General features: G+C 50.1%; 10 protein-coding genes across 10 annotated transcripts; 4 read left to right on the forward strand and 6 right to left on the reverse strand.

Moving 5' to 3' along the window:
- Positions 1 to 346: 346 nt before the first annotated feature.
- PtrM4_015630 (SrmB, Superfamily II DNA and RNA helicase) lies at positions 347 to 2030 on the reverse strand (the record flags this gene model as incomplete). Its single annotated transcript, XM_001931477.2, has 2 exons — positions 347 to 1724; positions 1879 to 2030. The coding sequence occupies 2 exons, from the start codon at positions 2028 to 2030 to the stop codon at positions 347 to 349; spliced, it is 1530 nt and encodes a 509-aa protein (XP_001931512.2).
- Positions 2031 to 3719: 1689 nt separating this feature from the next.
- PtrM4_015640 (uncharacterized protein) lies at positions 3720 to 3956 on the forward strand (the record flags this gene model as incomplete). The annotated part of the gene is made up of 1 exon (XM_066103189.1): positions 3720 to 3956. The coding sequence occupies one exon, from the start codon at positions 3720 to 3722 to the stop codon at positions 3954 to 3956; it is 237 nt and encodes a 78-aa protein (XP_065965391.1).
- Positions 3957 to 4082: 126 nt separating this feature from the next.
- On the forward strand, positions 4083 to 4412 carry PtrM4_015650 (uncharacterized protein; the record flags this gene model as incomplete). The annotated part of the gene is made up of 1 exon (XM_001931478.2): positions 4083 to 4412. The coding sequence occupies one exon, from the start codon at positions 4083 to 4085 to the stop codon at positions 4410 to 4412; it is 330 nt and encodes a 109-aa protein (XP_001931513.1).
- A 129-nt stretch (positions 4413 to 4541) lies between these two features.
- Positions 4542 to 5759, reverse strand: PtrM4_015660 (SPS1, Serine-threonine protein kinase; the record flags this gene model as incomplete). The annotated part of the gene is made up of 1 exon (XM_001931479.2): positions 4542 to 5759. One exon carries the CDS (start codon positions 5757 to 5759, stop codon positions 4542 to 4544), a length of 1218 nt encoding a protein of 405 aa, XP_001931514.2.
- Positions 5760 to 6608: 849 nt separating this feature from the next.
- PtrM4_015670 (thiol methyltransferase) lies at positions 6609 to 7570 on the forward strand (the record flags this gene model as incomplete). Its single annotated transcript, XM_001931480.2, has 4 exons — positions 6609 to 6625; positions 6733 to 6904; positions 6956 to 7186; positions 7250 to 7570. The coding sequence occupies 4 exons, from the start codon at positions 6609 to 6611 to the stop codon at positions 7568 to 7570; spliced, it is 741 nt and encodes a 246-aa protein (XP_001931515.1).
- Positions 7571 to 7717: 147 nt separating this feature from the next.
- Positions 7718 to 8242, reverse strand: PtrM4_015680 (uncharacterized protein; the record flags this gene model as incomplete). The annotated part of the gene is made up of 1 exon (XM_001931481.2): positions 7718 to 8242. One exon carries the CDS (start codon positions 8240 to 8242, stop codon positions 7718 to 7720), a length of 525 nt encoding a protein of 174 aa, XP_001931516.2.
- A 1618-nt stretch (positions 8243 to 9860) lies between these two features.
- On the reverse strand, positions 9861 to 10256 carry PtrM4_015690 (uncharacterized protein; the record flags this gene model as incomplete). Its single annotated transcript, XM_066103190.1, has 1 exon — positions 9861 to 10256. One exon carries the CDS (start codon positions 10254 to 10256, stop codon positions 9861 to 9863), a length of 396 nt encoding a protein of 131 aa, XP_065965392.1.
- Positions 10257 to 10653: 397 nt separating this feature from the next.
- PtrM4_015700 (SSP160 multi-domain protein) lies at positions 10654 to 11058 on the forward strand (the record flags this gene model as incomplete). The annotated part of the gene is made up of 1 exon (XM_001931482.2): positions 10654 to 11058. The coding sequence occupies one exon, from the start codon at positions 10654 to 10656 to the stop codon at positions 11056 to 11058; it is 405 nt and encodes a 134-aa protein (XP_001931517.2).
- Positions 11059 to 11123: 65 nt separating this feature from the next.
- Positions 11124 to 11288, reverse strand: PtrM4_015710 (uncharacterized protein; the record flags this gene model as incomplete). Its single annotated transcript, XM_066103191.1, has 1 exon — positions 11124 to 11288. One exon carries the CDS (start codon positions 11286 to 11288, stop codon positions 11124 to 11126), a length of 165 nt encoding a protein of 54 aa, XP_065965393.1.
- Positions 11289 to 12522: 1234 nt separating this feature from the next.
- Positions 12523 to 15201, reverse strand: PtrM4_015720 (Dimer-Tnp-hAT multi-domain protein; the record flags this gene model as incomplete). Its single annotated transcript, XM_066103192.1, has 1 exon — positions 12523 to 15201. The coding sequence occupies one exon, from the start codon at positions 15199 to 15201 to the stop codon at positions 12523 to 12525; it is 2679 nt and encodes an 892-aa protein (XP_065965394.1).
- Positions 15202 to 15540: the final 339 nt, after the last annotated feature.

A 15540-nucleotide genomic window follows, 5' to 3' on the forward strand; every position in this document is an offset into this window, starting at 1 on the left:
CTAAGGCAGTTCCAGTCTACCACAAAATATATTCGGGTGTATGAAGTGGTATTGCCAGCATCTGAAAGAACACGACACTGACAATATCTGAGCTGAACTTGAAAGTCAGAGTGCGCAGAATCGACATGAGGCTACTATGATAGAAGTGGGTATCTGAGTGCTTCATCGCACCAAACTCGGTGGTAATCCATCCCTTGCTTCCACAAACGGGAACCTAACCATCCCACTATAACGGCGTTCAGCCGCAATCCATATCTATGATCGGTCTATACACGAAACGCCGAGGAAAGTAAGACATGATACATAAGTCTTCTATAGTACCCTCTCAGAAATAGAAAGAAACTAGCTAGTCCCGTCGCGACCCAATTCGGAGACCAGGCACTCCCTTCAAGCCCATCTTGCCTACCGTCGATTTCTCGAGCATAGGCGGCTCTGGGCACCCCATACTGCGTGCATAGTCGTTCGCCAAGCGAACCAAATCAGCGGTCGAAATTTGTAGCTTCTTCACGAAAGTCTTGTTGTATCCAAGGAAGGCTTGGTATGCTTTTGACTTGGATGCCTCATCAACGTTGGCGAACGCACGGTCGATGGTGGCCTGATGAGGAGCTAGGCGTGATACAATATCGACGGTGTAAGGCTTGATGGGCAGTGTTTTATTGATTCTTGGGAAGAAGGATTCTTGCTGGAAGAGAAGAAGCACAGCCCGGCCATCCTTGCCGGCACGAGCAGTCCGACCGACTCGGTGAACGTATTGGTCGGTGCTTGATGGTAGACCCACTTGAATAACGAGGCCGACATTGGGGAAATCCATGCCACGGCCGACAACATCGGAGGCGAACAGTATACCACTAGACGCTTCCTTGAAGTCTTTCGTGGTACGCGTCCGAGCAGGTTGAGACATGCGGCTGTGTAGCTCGAACAGGCGGAATTGAGGCAAAGCGTGTCGGTATAAGTCGTAGAGTAATCCGACGCCATTAGCCGTGGTACCGAACACAATGGCCTTGAAGTCGGTGGGGCTTTGGTTGTATTCCTCCTCTATCAATGCCGAGAGCGCGGGGAAGGTTTGGCCTACAGTGGGTACAGAGAAGGAGAACTGCGGCACTCGCTCGTGCGTTGGTACTTCGTTCGGGTCGACCGTGGAAAGATGGGTGAAACCGGGGAACAGAACGATCTTGGCGATATCCAAAACTTCCTTAGGGAGTGTAGCGGAGAAGCACATTCCCTGCCAGCCGTCATTCTTGGGGGGAATGCGACGTAGAATCTTCTTGACCGCGGGAGCAAATCCAGCATCAAGCATTTGATCCGCTTCGTCAAGCACCACCGTCTTCAGATGACTGAATTTATCACGAACTTCTTCTTCGCCCAAGATATCATCAAGTCGTCCCGGGGTAGCGACGAGAACGGTGGGGTTGCCTTTCATGAAGGCGTTGAGGTTCGATGCACGCGAAGTGCCTCCAAAGGCAGTGTGACACTCCATTTTCTGGGGTAGACACGTCGTGAGGCCATTGCATTCTTTGGAGATTTGTAGTGCCAGCTCACGAGTGGGACAGATGACGAGTATAGCGACCTTGCCTTTCGGGGGCATGTTGCCAGCTAGAAGGTTCTGGATAGCGGGTAGCAGAAAGGCTACGGTCTTGCCCGTACCCGTCTTTGCCTGAACGACGCAGTCGGATGACAGGGAAGGCAGCTGGGTCAGCACCTGTTGTTGGACTGGAGACATGAATCTAAAATCGAGTCAGCTTGAATGCTTCACATGGCTGCAATGTCCTGACAAAGGAACTTCTCAAACTACACAAACAGCCGCATCCGAGGGTAGAGACGAGGCTAGCAAAATTGCAGTCTGAGAGTCGCAGTGGTGTTTTGTTGATTCATGCTTACTCGAATCCCATCTTGTCCAAACCATCAAGGAGGCCTTTGTTCAGTTTATCCTTGAGTTCGGAGAAGGGCTTTGGCTGTGCATCTCCAGCTGCTGTGCTGTACATTTGCCGCACATCAACGCCGCCCTCTGGCTTCGGCTGCGCATCTTCCATCTTGGGGCGTTTCGGCTGCTGTGCTATAGTTGAGCGAGGATTCGTGGGCCCTCCCTGTGTAGCAGCGCCGTTGGTGCGATCGCCGCCGCCGCCGCCTCTGCCGCGGGGCCACTTGCGCTTTGGTGGTGGAGGCATGATGGGGAGTTGAGTTGATAGAGTGTGTGTGAGTAGTCTGTGAGACAAGGTGAGGGGGGCAGCTGAGATGAGGCGTATATTAGTTGCTAGATACAGGCGCGGAACGAGACGAGCAAGAGCAAATGCGTGCGGAGTGAGAGAGCGTGAAACTAGTTTCATTGTCTTCTTTGTACATACACAGTCGGGACCCTGCCAGAAATCTAGAGAAAAGCAACGATATCGTGGGGCGGTGAAGAAAGAAAATTGCCGCCGTTTCAGCACTTTGTTTGCGAGACGGCCAGAAATGTTTAGCGCGCGACGTCAGTCTGTGCTTGAACCGCCACTTCGCTGAGTCAGCCCGGGATACCCTGTACACGTGACTCAGTGTTGGCGTGTAAGCTCACGTGATGGTGACGAACGCGACGCGTCGATGCGAATGACCCTAATCATCAAGGGAGCCCCCACCAACGGTTGATCATGCGCCTTCACAATTGCCATTTGGCAAGGTTGGTTGAGGCGTTCAATCTCGGATCAGGGTCAAGTTGTAGCTGTAATTGCATGTATTTTTTTCGTTTAAGAGCGGAAGTTTTGGGTCGCCTGTGGGAGAGTACCATGGTACTCGACACAATGAGAAATGAGGAGTCATCTGCCATTTGACAAACATCACCATGATGAGCCCGACACTCTCTGCGTACTCCTTACAATCCTATCATCTTTTCGAATTTCCAAGAAGCGCTATTGGCTCGTAATGTCGTGTTCCGTCATGGTGTTCTGCCTTAACCAGGTATTGGCAAGGATCGAGCGTGTATGTATGTATGTATGTAATCCATTAGCGTCCTTTATCAGTCAGAGACTATGTAGGACGGTGGCAGATGCCATTCTAGCTATTTTTATCTCTCCTTTGATGTTCGTTGGTTATGTTTGACTAATGTAGTTTAGGCATGTCCTAGCTATTACAGGGGAGGAGAGAAAGTAAAACCCTATTATAGCTGCCTGTTTTTCCTTCTCTTCAACCTATCTCTTTTTGCAACGCTTTCCTCGTGTTCCTAAGTCTGAAAAAACCTCAAAGGGGAAAAAGCCATGGGATCTTGAACGAGGCGTAGGGTTGTAACAAGCTTAGCGTAGTGTTTGTAGTCGTAGCAGTGCGTGGCTCGGGTGTACTGCGGCTATAACCTGTCGCTTAGGTTTGCAGGGGTAGGTGAAAATTTGCGAGTTGGAGTAAGCCGTTCGATATTTTTTGGTAAAGCCACAAGTGGCGGTGAGAGGAGAAGGATTCGAACCTTCGACCTCTACTACACTGCAAATTTGGAGTGCGGTAAAGGAATACCAGGCGCTTTACCACTGCGCCATCCCCCCGGATCGAGCGTGTAGCTTAACGCCGCAAAGCCGTGGGATCGCGAAGTTTCGCTTTCGGTGAATTACTCCGAATCCGGCGCGATACCCAAGAACGCATTTCCATGAGATTTATATTGAACTCCCTCCTGCTTCTCGAATTCATTCCATCCAACATCCTCCAACATCGCTCCACATTTGGCATTCAACGACCGAAAGTCCTTGGTCCTATTCCCGGAGACCATGTCCTTCCGCGGCGCTCGTGCGCATCAAAACAGTCACACGAGAGGCTATCGCACCTCACCCCACGGTGGTGGCTCTCAAGGGAAATTCGACCCTGGCATGGAAAAAATCGATGATGCCTCACCAGGCGCCGAACGCGTACAAGCGGATCCCTTTCACCACTACGTCATCCGCACTGGATATCACAAAGGCAAGACACTAGCGCAATTTCACAAGGGGAACGACAACGAGAAATAATACGTCGATTGGATGTACAGAAAACACTACAAGGAACTACCACTTTACCATGTATTTCGTGTGGCACTTGCTCAATGGAACGAACAACGTGGCTCCAGCGACGTGTGGACCCTGCCGCCACTCTCCATGGCGCCGTCGAGCTTCAGAGACGGAAAATACCACATCTTTATGCAAGAAAGGTATCTCAAGAAGTGGTGGAAAGTCGAGCCCGATGACCTTGCCAAGGCTGGTGTGAAAGTCAAGGAGTCTCCAAATACAACGACGCAGGCCAAAAAGTTTGCGCTGTATCACGTGTGGGAATACGTCCAGGGAAATGGGATAATGAACAGGAAGGAGGCGGATGAGGTGCTTGAGATTGAGCTGAAGCGCATTGAGAAGACGAGGCAGAACTACAGAACTTACCAAAGCGGCGGATATAGCGGCGGATGTGGCTGGCTTTGCGAGTGTTGCGATTAGTATGGTAAGTAAAGTAATACATACGAATCGATCATATCCAATACCTTGCTGACGCCTACACAGGAAGGTAACAGGTTATACATGGATATTATTAGGTATAGTTGGTGTCTACGCTGCTCTTCATGAGTATTATAGGTCACAACGTTTTGCATCAGGCAGTCCGAATAGCCAAACCATTCCCCACCATCGTGCACTCCTTTCATCTATGCGCGTCATAAGCGCATGGTCAACCGCCAGCTTCGTTGCAAGTCGCCGTGAAAAGAGACCTGTAAGAGAAGCATGTCGCGCGGATTTTGCAATCCTGTTGTCCACTGTCCTTGAGAACGCTTCCGGGTATTCGACAATGGAGCGTTTGTGGAGCTCCGCCGCACTGATATAACGTGCATCTGCCAATGTCCGCCAGAAGAGCCTGCTCATAGGCTCATGCCCTCCTAGTATCGCTACGTTGAACTCGTTATCGTCGGCTATTGAGGACTGTATGAATTTGAGGTAAGTCTTGAGAGCCCGTACCGCGTCATTTGCTCGACAGTCGCCCATCTGCCCATTGTCCGTCCAAATACGTGATGAGTGGTAAGGGTGGAAGACTTCTCGAACGTTCCCCAAGTCACCTATCATCCAGTGTGACTCATCTTGAATGAAGATATTTGAGGGCTTGATATCGTCGTGGCAGTAGCCTGCATCATGGAGAGTGCTCATGCTCGTCAGTAGTCGATTGAAGGCTGGACGAAAGATTGCGTCCATCTCTCTGTGTGACTTGGGCCTTTCCCTCGAGTACAAGTGTTCGGCCAGTGTTCCAAGACTACCACCGTCCAATAGCGGAGTGACTAGATGCCACTCCGCTGGCGCTCCGGGAGATGACGATGCCACGAAGTGTGCCTTGACTGGAAGAAACCCATGGTATGTTGTGTTTGTATCGTCTTCAGTGCTGATACCTCCGAATCTTAGGGATGCGGGTATCTCCGTTGGCCATTTGGTAGCCATGTTTGGTGCACAATTGCGAAAAGGACTACGCCCCGGCGTAAAAGTCTTGATGACTGAGTCTTTATAGGCGAAAACCTTGCCTTCCCACCCTTCGCCAAGCACCTTCCAAGCTGCGCGATTTGCGACTAGCTCTTCTTGGAATTGGAGGCGCTCGTTCTCAGGCTCCCAGTATCGATGGTACGGGCCATGATTGGGTGATTGGAAGTTGGTCGCAGAGTATTTGGCTGATAGTGAGTGTCGACTGGTGAAAAACAAGTGCTGTTGCTGAAGAAGTGCAAGTATTAAGAAAACAAGACTGACGCGACAGCGAAGATGATACATGTATCGTGCTGTATGTGGTATAGAGTTGAAGATAGGGTGGCCCATGGATGCTGACGTAGACGAGGAAGCAAAGCCTTGAGACTCAGATGAGCCTTGCACCCGCGGTGATTTTGAATATCTCAAGAATTGATCCTTTTTAAGCCTCGATGGCTGTTGCCAGTCCGAAGCCCAACGTAATGAAGTGACAGAAGGGGCTATGCGACGAGCCGACCTCCACGGCGCATCGGAACTGCATCGTTAGGATGAGAGGTCATCGTTGAACAATTCGGCATTACGGCACATACTATACAACCAAACTCAAGCATCGATTCTCTTACCCGATACTGCGCTAATATGACGACAATGCCAATACCAAGGCTGTAGCGTAGCTGATACATGATTTGAGGAAGCAAGGAAAGGTTACTTCAGTGTTGTGTGAGCGGAAGTCGGCTATGCTGAAGCCCAGTTGGTCGTCTTGAGCCACATCAAAGCACGGTGTAAGAACTAGTGGAGGAAATAAATCAAGCTGCAAAACGTATCCGACAAGATTGTTTCCGTGCCTGATGTCAGCTTTGATTACATTCTGCCACATGAGGTCAGAGCACTAATAGGGAAATCACGATTCCGACCGGAATATCGATCGGGTAAACCGTTTGGACAACACAGAACACTTAGGAAAACATGCATCACTGCAACATCAGACAAGCGTAAGCGCTGTGAAAGGCAGGTACCTCTAAATCCTGGGGCTGGAAGAAAGAGTGGGGTGACGTCAAGGATGCGCTGTCCAGAGGTGTCTAGCGCCAGGTAAGTACAAGACTAGCGCCAAGTCTCGAGCTATCCATCCCACTGATTCACTACAACTTCTGCCGTCTCATCCTATATCCTTGCACCACTTGATTGCCATTTTTCGCCACAATGACTACCGAGGCGCGGTCCGTCGAAAACAGGACACGCTTAATCTCCCATTTCGATGATTACAAGTTGAGTGGGAACCGCCACATGGTGCCGCCACACCCGTAGCCACAACTAACAGTCGCAGAACAAGAGATGCACAGAGCGACGGGTGGGCCAAACTGTGGGAAAACGACGAATCGGGTTTGTGGGATCGTGGCCGACCTTCGCCTGCCCTGATAAAGTTCCTGGATGAACACCCGTTCCGTGAGACGCTGCTTCGAGACCAAGGCAAACGTCCACTGAAGGCATTTGTGCCTGTATGTATAATTTGCTCGCTCAAAATTGGGAAATAGCTGAGTCATACACAGGGATGCGGGAAAGGCCACGATGTAGCGCTTTTGGCACGTCACGGCTACCAAGTGTGGGGCCTCGAAGTGTCTCAGGGAGCAGTGGACGCAGCGAACGAGAATGTGAAAGCGCAACTGAAGAATTCAGGCCCCTATCACGCTCAAGTAGTACTTGGGGACTTCTTCGAAAAGGGCTACGAGTCCCAGTTCGGACCAAACTTCCAGGGCTTCGATCTCATCTACGACTACACAGTAAGCACACGATGCCACAATTGAGAACACCCATGTATACAGGGCGAAGACTGAAAATATCAGTTTCTTTGTGCCTTGCTACCGGAAATGCGCAAGGGCTGGGCTGAGCGCATGAAAAGCCTCCTCTCACCAAGCGGTGTCCTTGTGTGCCTTGAATTCCCTATGTGGAAACCGCTGAAAGCTCAAGGTCCACCGTGGGGCCTCAAGGGCGTTCACTGGAACCTCCTAGCCGACGGTGCAGATGGCCTTTTCGATGAATCTGGAAATCTCATTGCCAACGGTCAAGAGCAGGGCGTTTTCGAAAGAGTCGTCTACTGGAAGCCACCAGAATCATTCGAACAGAGCCGTGGTGAGGATATGATCAGTGTCTGGAAGTTGAAGTAAAGGTTCCCACCCAGGGTGTCACAACGACTCCGCATTTCGACTGAAAGCCAAAAGAAATACGAAAACATCACGCCCTATTTAGTCATACGTGAACTTTCTCAAGAACTAACTGCATTGTCCCATTGGCTTCATTAATTACATACAGCCTTACATACCATCATTCAGCATAGCTTGAACCATCTTCACATGCCTATCTCCGTTGGTCTCACTCCACTCCGTCTCATAGTTCAGACCATACGGCCAGAAGTGCCCACCGCCACAGCTAATCTTCGCATTGGCACCATCAAAACTTCGGACCAACGGCAGCGCTGTCCTCCAATCTCCCGCCGCACATTTGGTGTTGAATGCTGCTGTCTGTCCCACTCCTAGTGTATGGGATATTTCATGCATGGCTGTTCTTTCCGTCATATATGCGCGATTCGAGCCGAAGCGCAGATCGCCGTTGTAGTTTGCTTCGGCAGTGGGGACGCCTGGCGCGTATGCGACACGGATGGTCTTGTTGGCATTTGAGTTTTTGTGGTAGCGTGCTACGGCCTTTGTCATTGCGGCTTCGATCCTGGCGTAGGCATCTGCTTGATCGGCAGTGGGGTTGGATGCTTTTGCCAGCGACCAGTTGAGACGTGCTGAAGCGCCGCAGGCATATGCCGCAAGGAGTAGAATAGAGAACTGCATGGTATAGGATGCGACTGCTTGTTCGGAGAAGAAGCGATGGTGTTTGAAGCAGTTTGAAGCCTACAGCACTGCTAGGCCTGACACCAGGGTTATATCATGTACGTTTTTACCGCCATGACCACTTGTACCTTCCTCATGCTCATGGATGCAACTTGAGCGGTAGTGCGACCTTATTAGGGCAGGTAGTTGAGGGAGCTGCAATATCTTCCGATATGTATAGCGGACGGTTTCTATTCCCCTCACTTAACCATGATCATGCATACAATACCCATATTGCTTTCCCATGGCGACTGGTCTGGTGTTTAATGTACATTGTCTTGGTGTTGCGGTGTACAGGGCCTGAAACGATCAAGCGTCGGAGTATTGATTGCATGCGGCTCATCTCCCCGCACTTTGAGAGATTACCATCTTGGCAATCAATTGCACTATTTGGCTGTGTACGAACTTTCCGATTTGCTGTTGGCTATAGTCTAGGTGTTGCGGTGCTTTGACTGGACTGTTACAGGCGATTGATCTCTCGTAGCTTTCAGTCACAATATGCAGGGGTGGGCCATCCATACACGCAATGCCCCTTCTCGATATATAGGTAAGGAAGGTATCTATCAGGCTTATCTGAGGTCGCTATCTTTGGTAGGTGGATACTTACCCTTCCGTAGAAGGTGTTGATTATTGGAGGGTTGACTTGATCGCTATCAGTGCGTTGTCCACCAATCAAGCTACTGAAGTATTGTAGGCACATGCCTGGTTCGGGATTTTGCATCCTTGAACTTCTGTCACTATACTGGTTACGTGGAATTAGTGTGACGAAGAAGTTCGTCCATGAGAAACCACGGATTTTGTTTCCGTCTTGTATATGATAGAACAGTTTTGTCATCGACACTTATACTATGAATCAATGTGTCACAATGTATTGAAATCACATCATTGCATAGTAGCTAAGACAGTCACCAGAAGACTGTGGAAAACCCTCTTTTCAGTTACCAATCTTGTAGGAACCCATATTGGCTACCTACACGATTAAAATAATGACGGATGGTGTCGGATCACAGATATCAACAATATCTCAGCCACGCGATCGGCCGCACTGATCTCGGTCACGCGAGCAGGCGCACTAATCGCGGCGTCCGAGCAGCGCTCAGACCAGACCTCCTATATCTAGCTCTTCCATAGTTCTCCTTCGAAAAAATCAATTAGAACTATCACCGAACAGAATGCATTCCTAGTTATCGTTATTTCCTTTCAGCACTAGTGCTATAGACCTACCAACAGATGGACAGATAAAGGCATGCACTGAAATCGAGAAAACTAGAGCAATCTTCTATCGAATGCAGCATCAATCAGGGACTTGTGGGCATACTTTGACCTTACAAGGCTGAACATCGGAGCTTATTCACTGAAATTACTAGATTTTATTCAATTATACATTAGTTACCATGCTTCGATATATCCGTCTACCGAGACGTGGCAACATAGCAAAGGTCTGTACATACGACGGAGACTAAGTCGCTCACGTACAGTTTTCTTACTTGGCGGTCCTTGAAGACTTCACACCTCCAAGGAAAGAACAAAATGATCTTCTCGGATCATGGTATACGACACAACGATGACTCCGGTCTCTCTAAGTGCTTACTTGAAGGAAGGAGCCGTCTCTTCCTCCATCTCGGCGTATCGGCGCGCTGGAGCAAGTAGTTGGGCAGATCCTAATAAACGTTGTTGCCGGATCCGAAACGAACCCATTGATCGAACTATACAGGATGCAGTTGAAAGCCTTGTATGCAAAAGCAGAGCAGTTGTTCTGCCCATCACAGGTTTGACGACATATATTCACGTTTGGAATACCCCCAACCGCAAGCAACACTTGTGAGCCTGGAGCTGGAATGTTTTCGCAGCGAACAAAGTAGTTGTCCTTGCATTGCGCGCCGTTGGCTGGGCAGCTGTTGGAAAGGGGTGTGGTAAACTGTTTGCAATCTGGGTAGGCAACACAGAATACTGTCGGTACAGGGGGCACACACATGGTAGATGTGCTTATGGTGCTTGTAGACGTCGATATTGTAGATGTCGCTACTGTTGTGGGTGGCGTAGTAGTAATCAGGCTGACTACGCAGTCGGCGTTGTAGTATCTCAGACCGCTCGACAATCTAGAAACAACATTGGTACTTGTAATTGGTAGTCGGGCTAGATAGCACGTATTCAAGTAAACGATAAAACTTCGGCATGCGCTCTCTGCACGACAGTTTTCCAGGCAGTTTTCCAAAGTCGTGAATGGCTTAGCCGAAAACATCTGGAGATCGACGACATTGTATCCTTCAAAGCCACAAATACCGTCACCTGTTGGTGTAGCAGAGGACGAGGTAGTTGCGGAAGAGGTCGTAAGTTCTGGTGAGGTCGAGGTCACGGAGACATCGGAGGACATGCTGGACGAGATCGAAATGGAAGACGACGTCGTGGATTCGATAGACGATGATGAGCCCGAGAAAGTGCTGGTCGGCGTAGAGAATAGAGTAGAACTAGAAGAAATGCTGGTAGAGATAGAATGTGAAGTTGAGCTGGATGAAACGCTGCTAGAGCTTCCGCAATACGAGTACTGGGAACAACAGTTGCCATACTTTCCACCAATGCAGGTCATTCCCGCAGGTGATGCTCCATACAAATCTCCGCAGCGAACGTTTGTAGTAATCTTCACTTTTACCATAGAAGAAGGCGCCGTCGACAAGGCTATTCCGGTGGAGGTGCTGCGGCTTGAGGTCGTCGAAGTTCGTACGGATGTGATGCCATTGCAGCTACCGAACGATGACTGGCAGCCTGTTTCGCAGTAGTCCTTGGTATTTCCACTGCAAGAAATCATTCGATTGCTCAAGTATGCAACATTCAATCTAAACACCTACCAGTAGCCGTATTGAGAGCAACAATCTCCCCATTTTGAACCTTTGCAGCTCATGCCACCGGGCACGGCATTGTAGGCATGTCCACATCGAGCGTTTGTTGATACCTTACCAGCGGCAAACGTTAACGTTGCCGCGAGAGAGAGTAGAAAAGTCCAGCGCATTGTGATTGATATTAAGAATTACTATATGACTGGCCACAAACGAAAGAGCAAGAGAATGACAGTCGATAATATGCTCCTGAATAGAGATGGGAAGTAGGCAAAAGCCGGAAGACACGCAATTATATATCTACCTACTTGCCAGTGTGATTGAAGCTCTACGAGTCTGAACCGAAGTGGCTTGTTTGTGTACCTGCATGGATGAGGGTTGACTCAGACAGGCCCCCAGGAAGGAAGCCACAAGGCCATCTATCAAACTCGCTTCCCGAGAACACATAGTCGGACGTAGTAGAAATCATGCCATATGCGAAGGCGAAAAGCTATCTAAGGAGAAAGCAATGTGTGCGCAAGGCGGGCACAACGCGCTATCGATGAGCGTACATCCTCGTTCAGGGTTATCGTATGCGACATCGGGCATAAGCGAGTTCGAAAAACTATAGCGCAGACCCTGCATAGTGTCCAACAGAGGGCTGGCTCACTTTGGTGGCCGAAAAGCCTCCAACACTCGGGGCGGCCGAACAAAATTGACATTGGTGAGTTGCGATCAGATTGGCCATCTTGTGGCTTGCGCCTGGCTTGCACTGGCTACGCCCACGACACGTGCCTTCTGAAGCTTGCTCCAATCACTAGACACGCTACTGGCTTGCGCACCAACAAACATGACCCTAGGGCCCTTTGCGATCTCAACACTTCAATAGACCTTGGAATAGATGAGATAGTGTTGACACGGCAAAGGTGTCGAATACTAGCAGTCGTTGCAACGAACAAAGTGTATAGTATTTGATTAGTAGTGAGCAAGAGCTGGATGGAGAGATCTCCATATGTACGGTTGCGAGCTAAGCGGGAAGCTTGGTCTAACTAGTGGTCCAAGCTTCCGGCCCGGAAAAACTCGCCGGGCTGGCTGTACGCGCATGTTCCGACAGATAGATGGTGTAAGTACCATTTAGCGAAGTTGCAGGTGTAGAATTCTGTAATGATTTAGGCATAAAGTCTAGTTGTATCAGAGCGCCAAATAAACGTGATAATCTTCACGCTTATCTAACTAATACACCTTGTCATCATTCTACCCAGAGAAGTCAACAAACAAAACAACCAACATTTGAGGCGTAGATGTTGATTGACTGGCTCATTTCTTAGGGCTACAGTTTGTTTGTTTGAGTTGATGAGACTGAAGAGCCAATTTTTGGTTGGTTGATTGATTGAATATTGATAGACTTAAGGTTCTGAAGGGACGTTTCTATGACAATTCTGCAGGCGGCTCTTCCCACGTTCCTATCGCAAACTCTTCCGTGAGCTCCTCATCAGTATGCTTTGCTGCTGTTGTCGTGCTTGGTGTTGTAAAACCTGCACGAGTCCACCGTTGCAAGCACACCAAAGCAGCCAGTAACTGCGCGCCAATTTTCCGCCTTTGTGGCTCAATTATATCGCCAGTTCCCGCAAAAACGCGCTCACAATCAGAGCTGGAGGCGGGTATAGTCAACACGTCGATCGCCAATCGTGAAAGATGTGGATACTTCGGCTTCAACGATAACCAGTACTGTACAGCTGTTGGACCCTCCTTGTGTTGATCAGACGTCCACATAGGCTCTTTTAACCAGCTATCGTACTCATCCTCCACCTCCAATGTATGCTCGCCGTCCTCATCTAGTATAGCGTCGATAGCGTCGTCAAAGCTGCTCATGGTAGGTTTTGGCGCAGGGGTTGGTGTTGTGGCAGCAGCGGCAGGCTTGTAGGCAGCCCAAACCCGCAGAAACTTCGCGTGCGCGGTGCTCAATTGTGTAGGTTTGTCGCGCCAGAAGCGCTTAGAGTATGTTTTATATCGTGGATGTAGTGCCGTAGCTGCGTAGTAAATGGGACTTTGGAGGATCTTAGTAAAGTAATTGCTCGCTTTTCGCCTCGCGGCTCGCAGGTTGATCGGGATGTGATCTTCGGGCGCCTCAGATGGCTCGTGGTTGACCGATTCGTATGGCCGAAGGCGTGCATCCAGCTCAGTTATCACACTCTCAAATACTGGGATGACCTCGTAGAGTGCGCCAAAACGGCCACACTTGCCGCGGCCTTGGAGGCGATCTGTAGCAAACTTGAGCGGCTGCAGTATCGCCATGTACTCAGTAATCACCGCCCAGTCAGCCGCCGTAAGGCCGTCTGACCTCATCCACCGCGGCACATCAGGCAGCTTGTTTCCTCTAATAGCTGCCTGTTCGTCAGCCTGTTCAGTCTCGCGAATGTGGTACGTGGCGTATGCGTTGATAGCTTGTTGGAGCTGAACTCCGCGCTTAAAGCAGTCGTAATAGCTGTTCCAACGTGTAACACACGGCTTAATTGGCTCGCGAGTGCCGCCGCTGGCGCCTGTGGGCATGCTGTTAACTGCCTCGCGTTGGCAATCTTCAAAAATACTCCACTGCTTCGGCGTGTTGATGTAGTTGATAATATCAAGATACACGCCAAGCGGTCCTTCTTTCCGCCACTCCTTCATGTAAAAATCCTCCATCTTTGTGTTCTCCAGGGCGTTGTTATACGCGTCAGCATCCCTCCCGAACATAATCGTTTGGCCAACAAGGTTAAGTATGTGGCAAGCGCAGCGGAGGCGGCGATCGGAGGCAGAAAAGTGGTACATCGCGGCGAGTTTGTTAACAGCGGTGTCGTTATTGTAAGCGTTATCGAGCACAAAGTAGCCGAGTTTGCTGCGATTAATGCTGAAGGATTGCAGGATTTTGGTTACAGCGTCAGCTATCGCCTCACCAGTGTGGGCACCCACCAGCTGCGGCAGCGCGATGGGTAGGTCAACTATCGCGCCCTTACTGTTGGCGTAGTGAGCAACTACAGAAAAGAAGCCACGTTTGCCGCCTTTTGTCGTCCACCCATCGAAGCTTATATGTACCTTGCTCTCGGCTTCAGCCAACGCGCGCACCACCTGAGGCCGTAGCCAACTGTACAACCTCATCACGAACGCTGACACGCTGTTATGAGACCTCCATAACGCCGCCTCTGCCTCAGGATTAGCAAGCCTGATCATCTTGCGAAAAGCCGGCGTCTCAAACTCGCGGAGTGGTCTGTTGTTGTCGACCAGCCAGAGCGCAGCTGCCTGCCGAAATTCTTGTACGTCGAAGTTTCCTATAGTCTTGTACGCCTCTAGACTAAATTTGACACCGCTTAGAGCTGCCTGACGAAGTGATTGTTGTCCATGTTTGCGGAGAGGTTTGCTTAGGATTGGACCATCTTTGCTGAGCCGATGACCAGGTTTATCAAGCTGGAGGTGCCCGTTGGCGGCAGTGGTTGACTTCGTTACTCGGTGTACACCATTAGGTAGCTTATGAATATGACAGTACTTGCACACAAAGTACAACTCATCTGGGTGGTGAGTACCCTCCTTCCAGACACGCCAGCCGTGTTGAAAAATCCAGCTTGCCTTGCCTCGTGGAGTGCTCAGCGGCGCGACAAACCCCTTTAATCGCGACCAATCGACGCCCTCAAAGTCGCGAAAATCGACGCTCACAGCGCTATCCTCCTCCACCGAAGCCTCAGTGGCAGCGCTAGAGAAAGCTAAAGGCTGTACAATAGAGTCCTCTGGCTTATCAAACATTAACTGCGACTCCCAGGCTGGCTCATCAGTGAGCCGAGAGGCTTGTGAGGCAGCCAAAATAGGCAGTGGTGATGCCCGCCGAGGGCGCTCCTCGGGTTGTTGTACAGGCTTACATGGCGGTTCAATAGCCCGTGTGGGCGGCTCGATAACTTGTGTAGGCGGCTCTGTAGGCGGATCCGGCGTACTTTCTGGCAGCTCTATCGGCTGGGTTGGCTGGCTGCCGTCACCCAACAGCGCTTTGAGCGTAGGTTTGCGCGTACGTTGTGCTCGCTTGAAGGGAGTATCAGCTTCTTCGGCAGCCTCGGGCTTGCGTTTTGCTGGTATAGAGGGCATGGATAAGGCTAAAAGTAAGCCGGAGCCGCGAGAAAGTAAGGTGTTGTTAAATGTTATAAGCCTGATGTCAGTAGCACTAGGAATAGAACATGTGTGAATCGTGTTGTGTATTGTGCTACAGGAATTGAGATCTATGTCTCTGCCAGCTAGCGTTGTGGGCGCTAAGCCTCGTACGTACTAGCCTGGAGTGAGTGAGAGATGGGATGGAACCTAGGTCATATAACTTACACGCGAGTAGGCTTAGTAAGCAAGATCCAACACTAAGAATTCGTCGTTGAGCAGCTATCCCAGAGGCCTCACCTAGGTATCCCCCTCCCTCGCTTACTATCAAACAACACC

This window comes from Pyrenophora tritici-repentis, chromosome 1 (genome assembly GCF_003171515.1).
Source record: "Pyrenophora tritici-repentis strain M4 chromosome 1, whole genome shotgun sequence".
Classification (NCBI taxonomy): Eukaryota; Fungi; Ascomycota; class Dothideomycetes; order Pleosporales; family Pleosporaceae; genus Pyrenophora; species Pyrenophora tritici-repentis.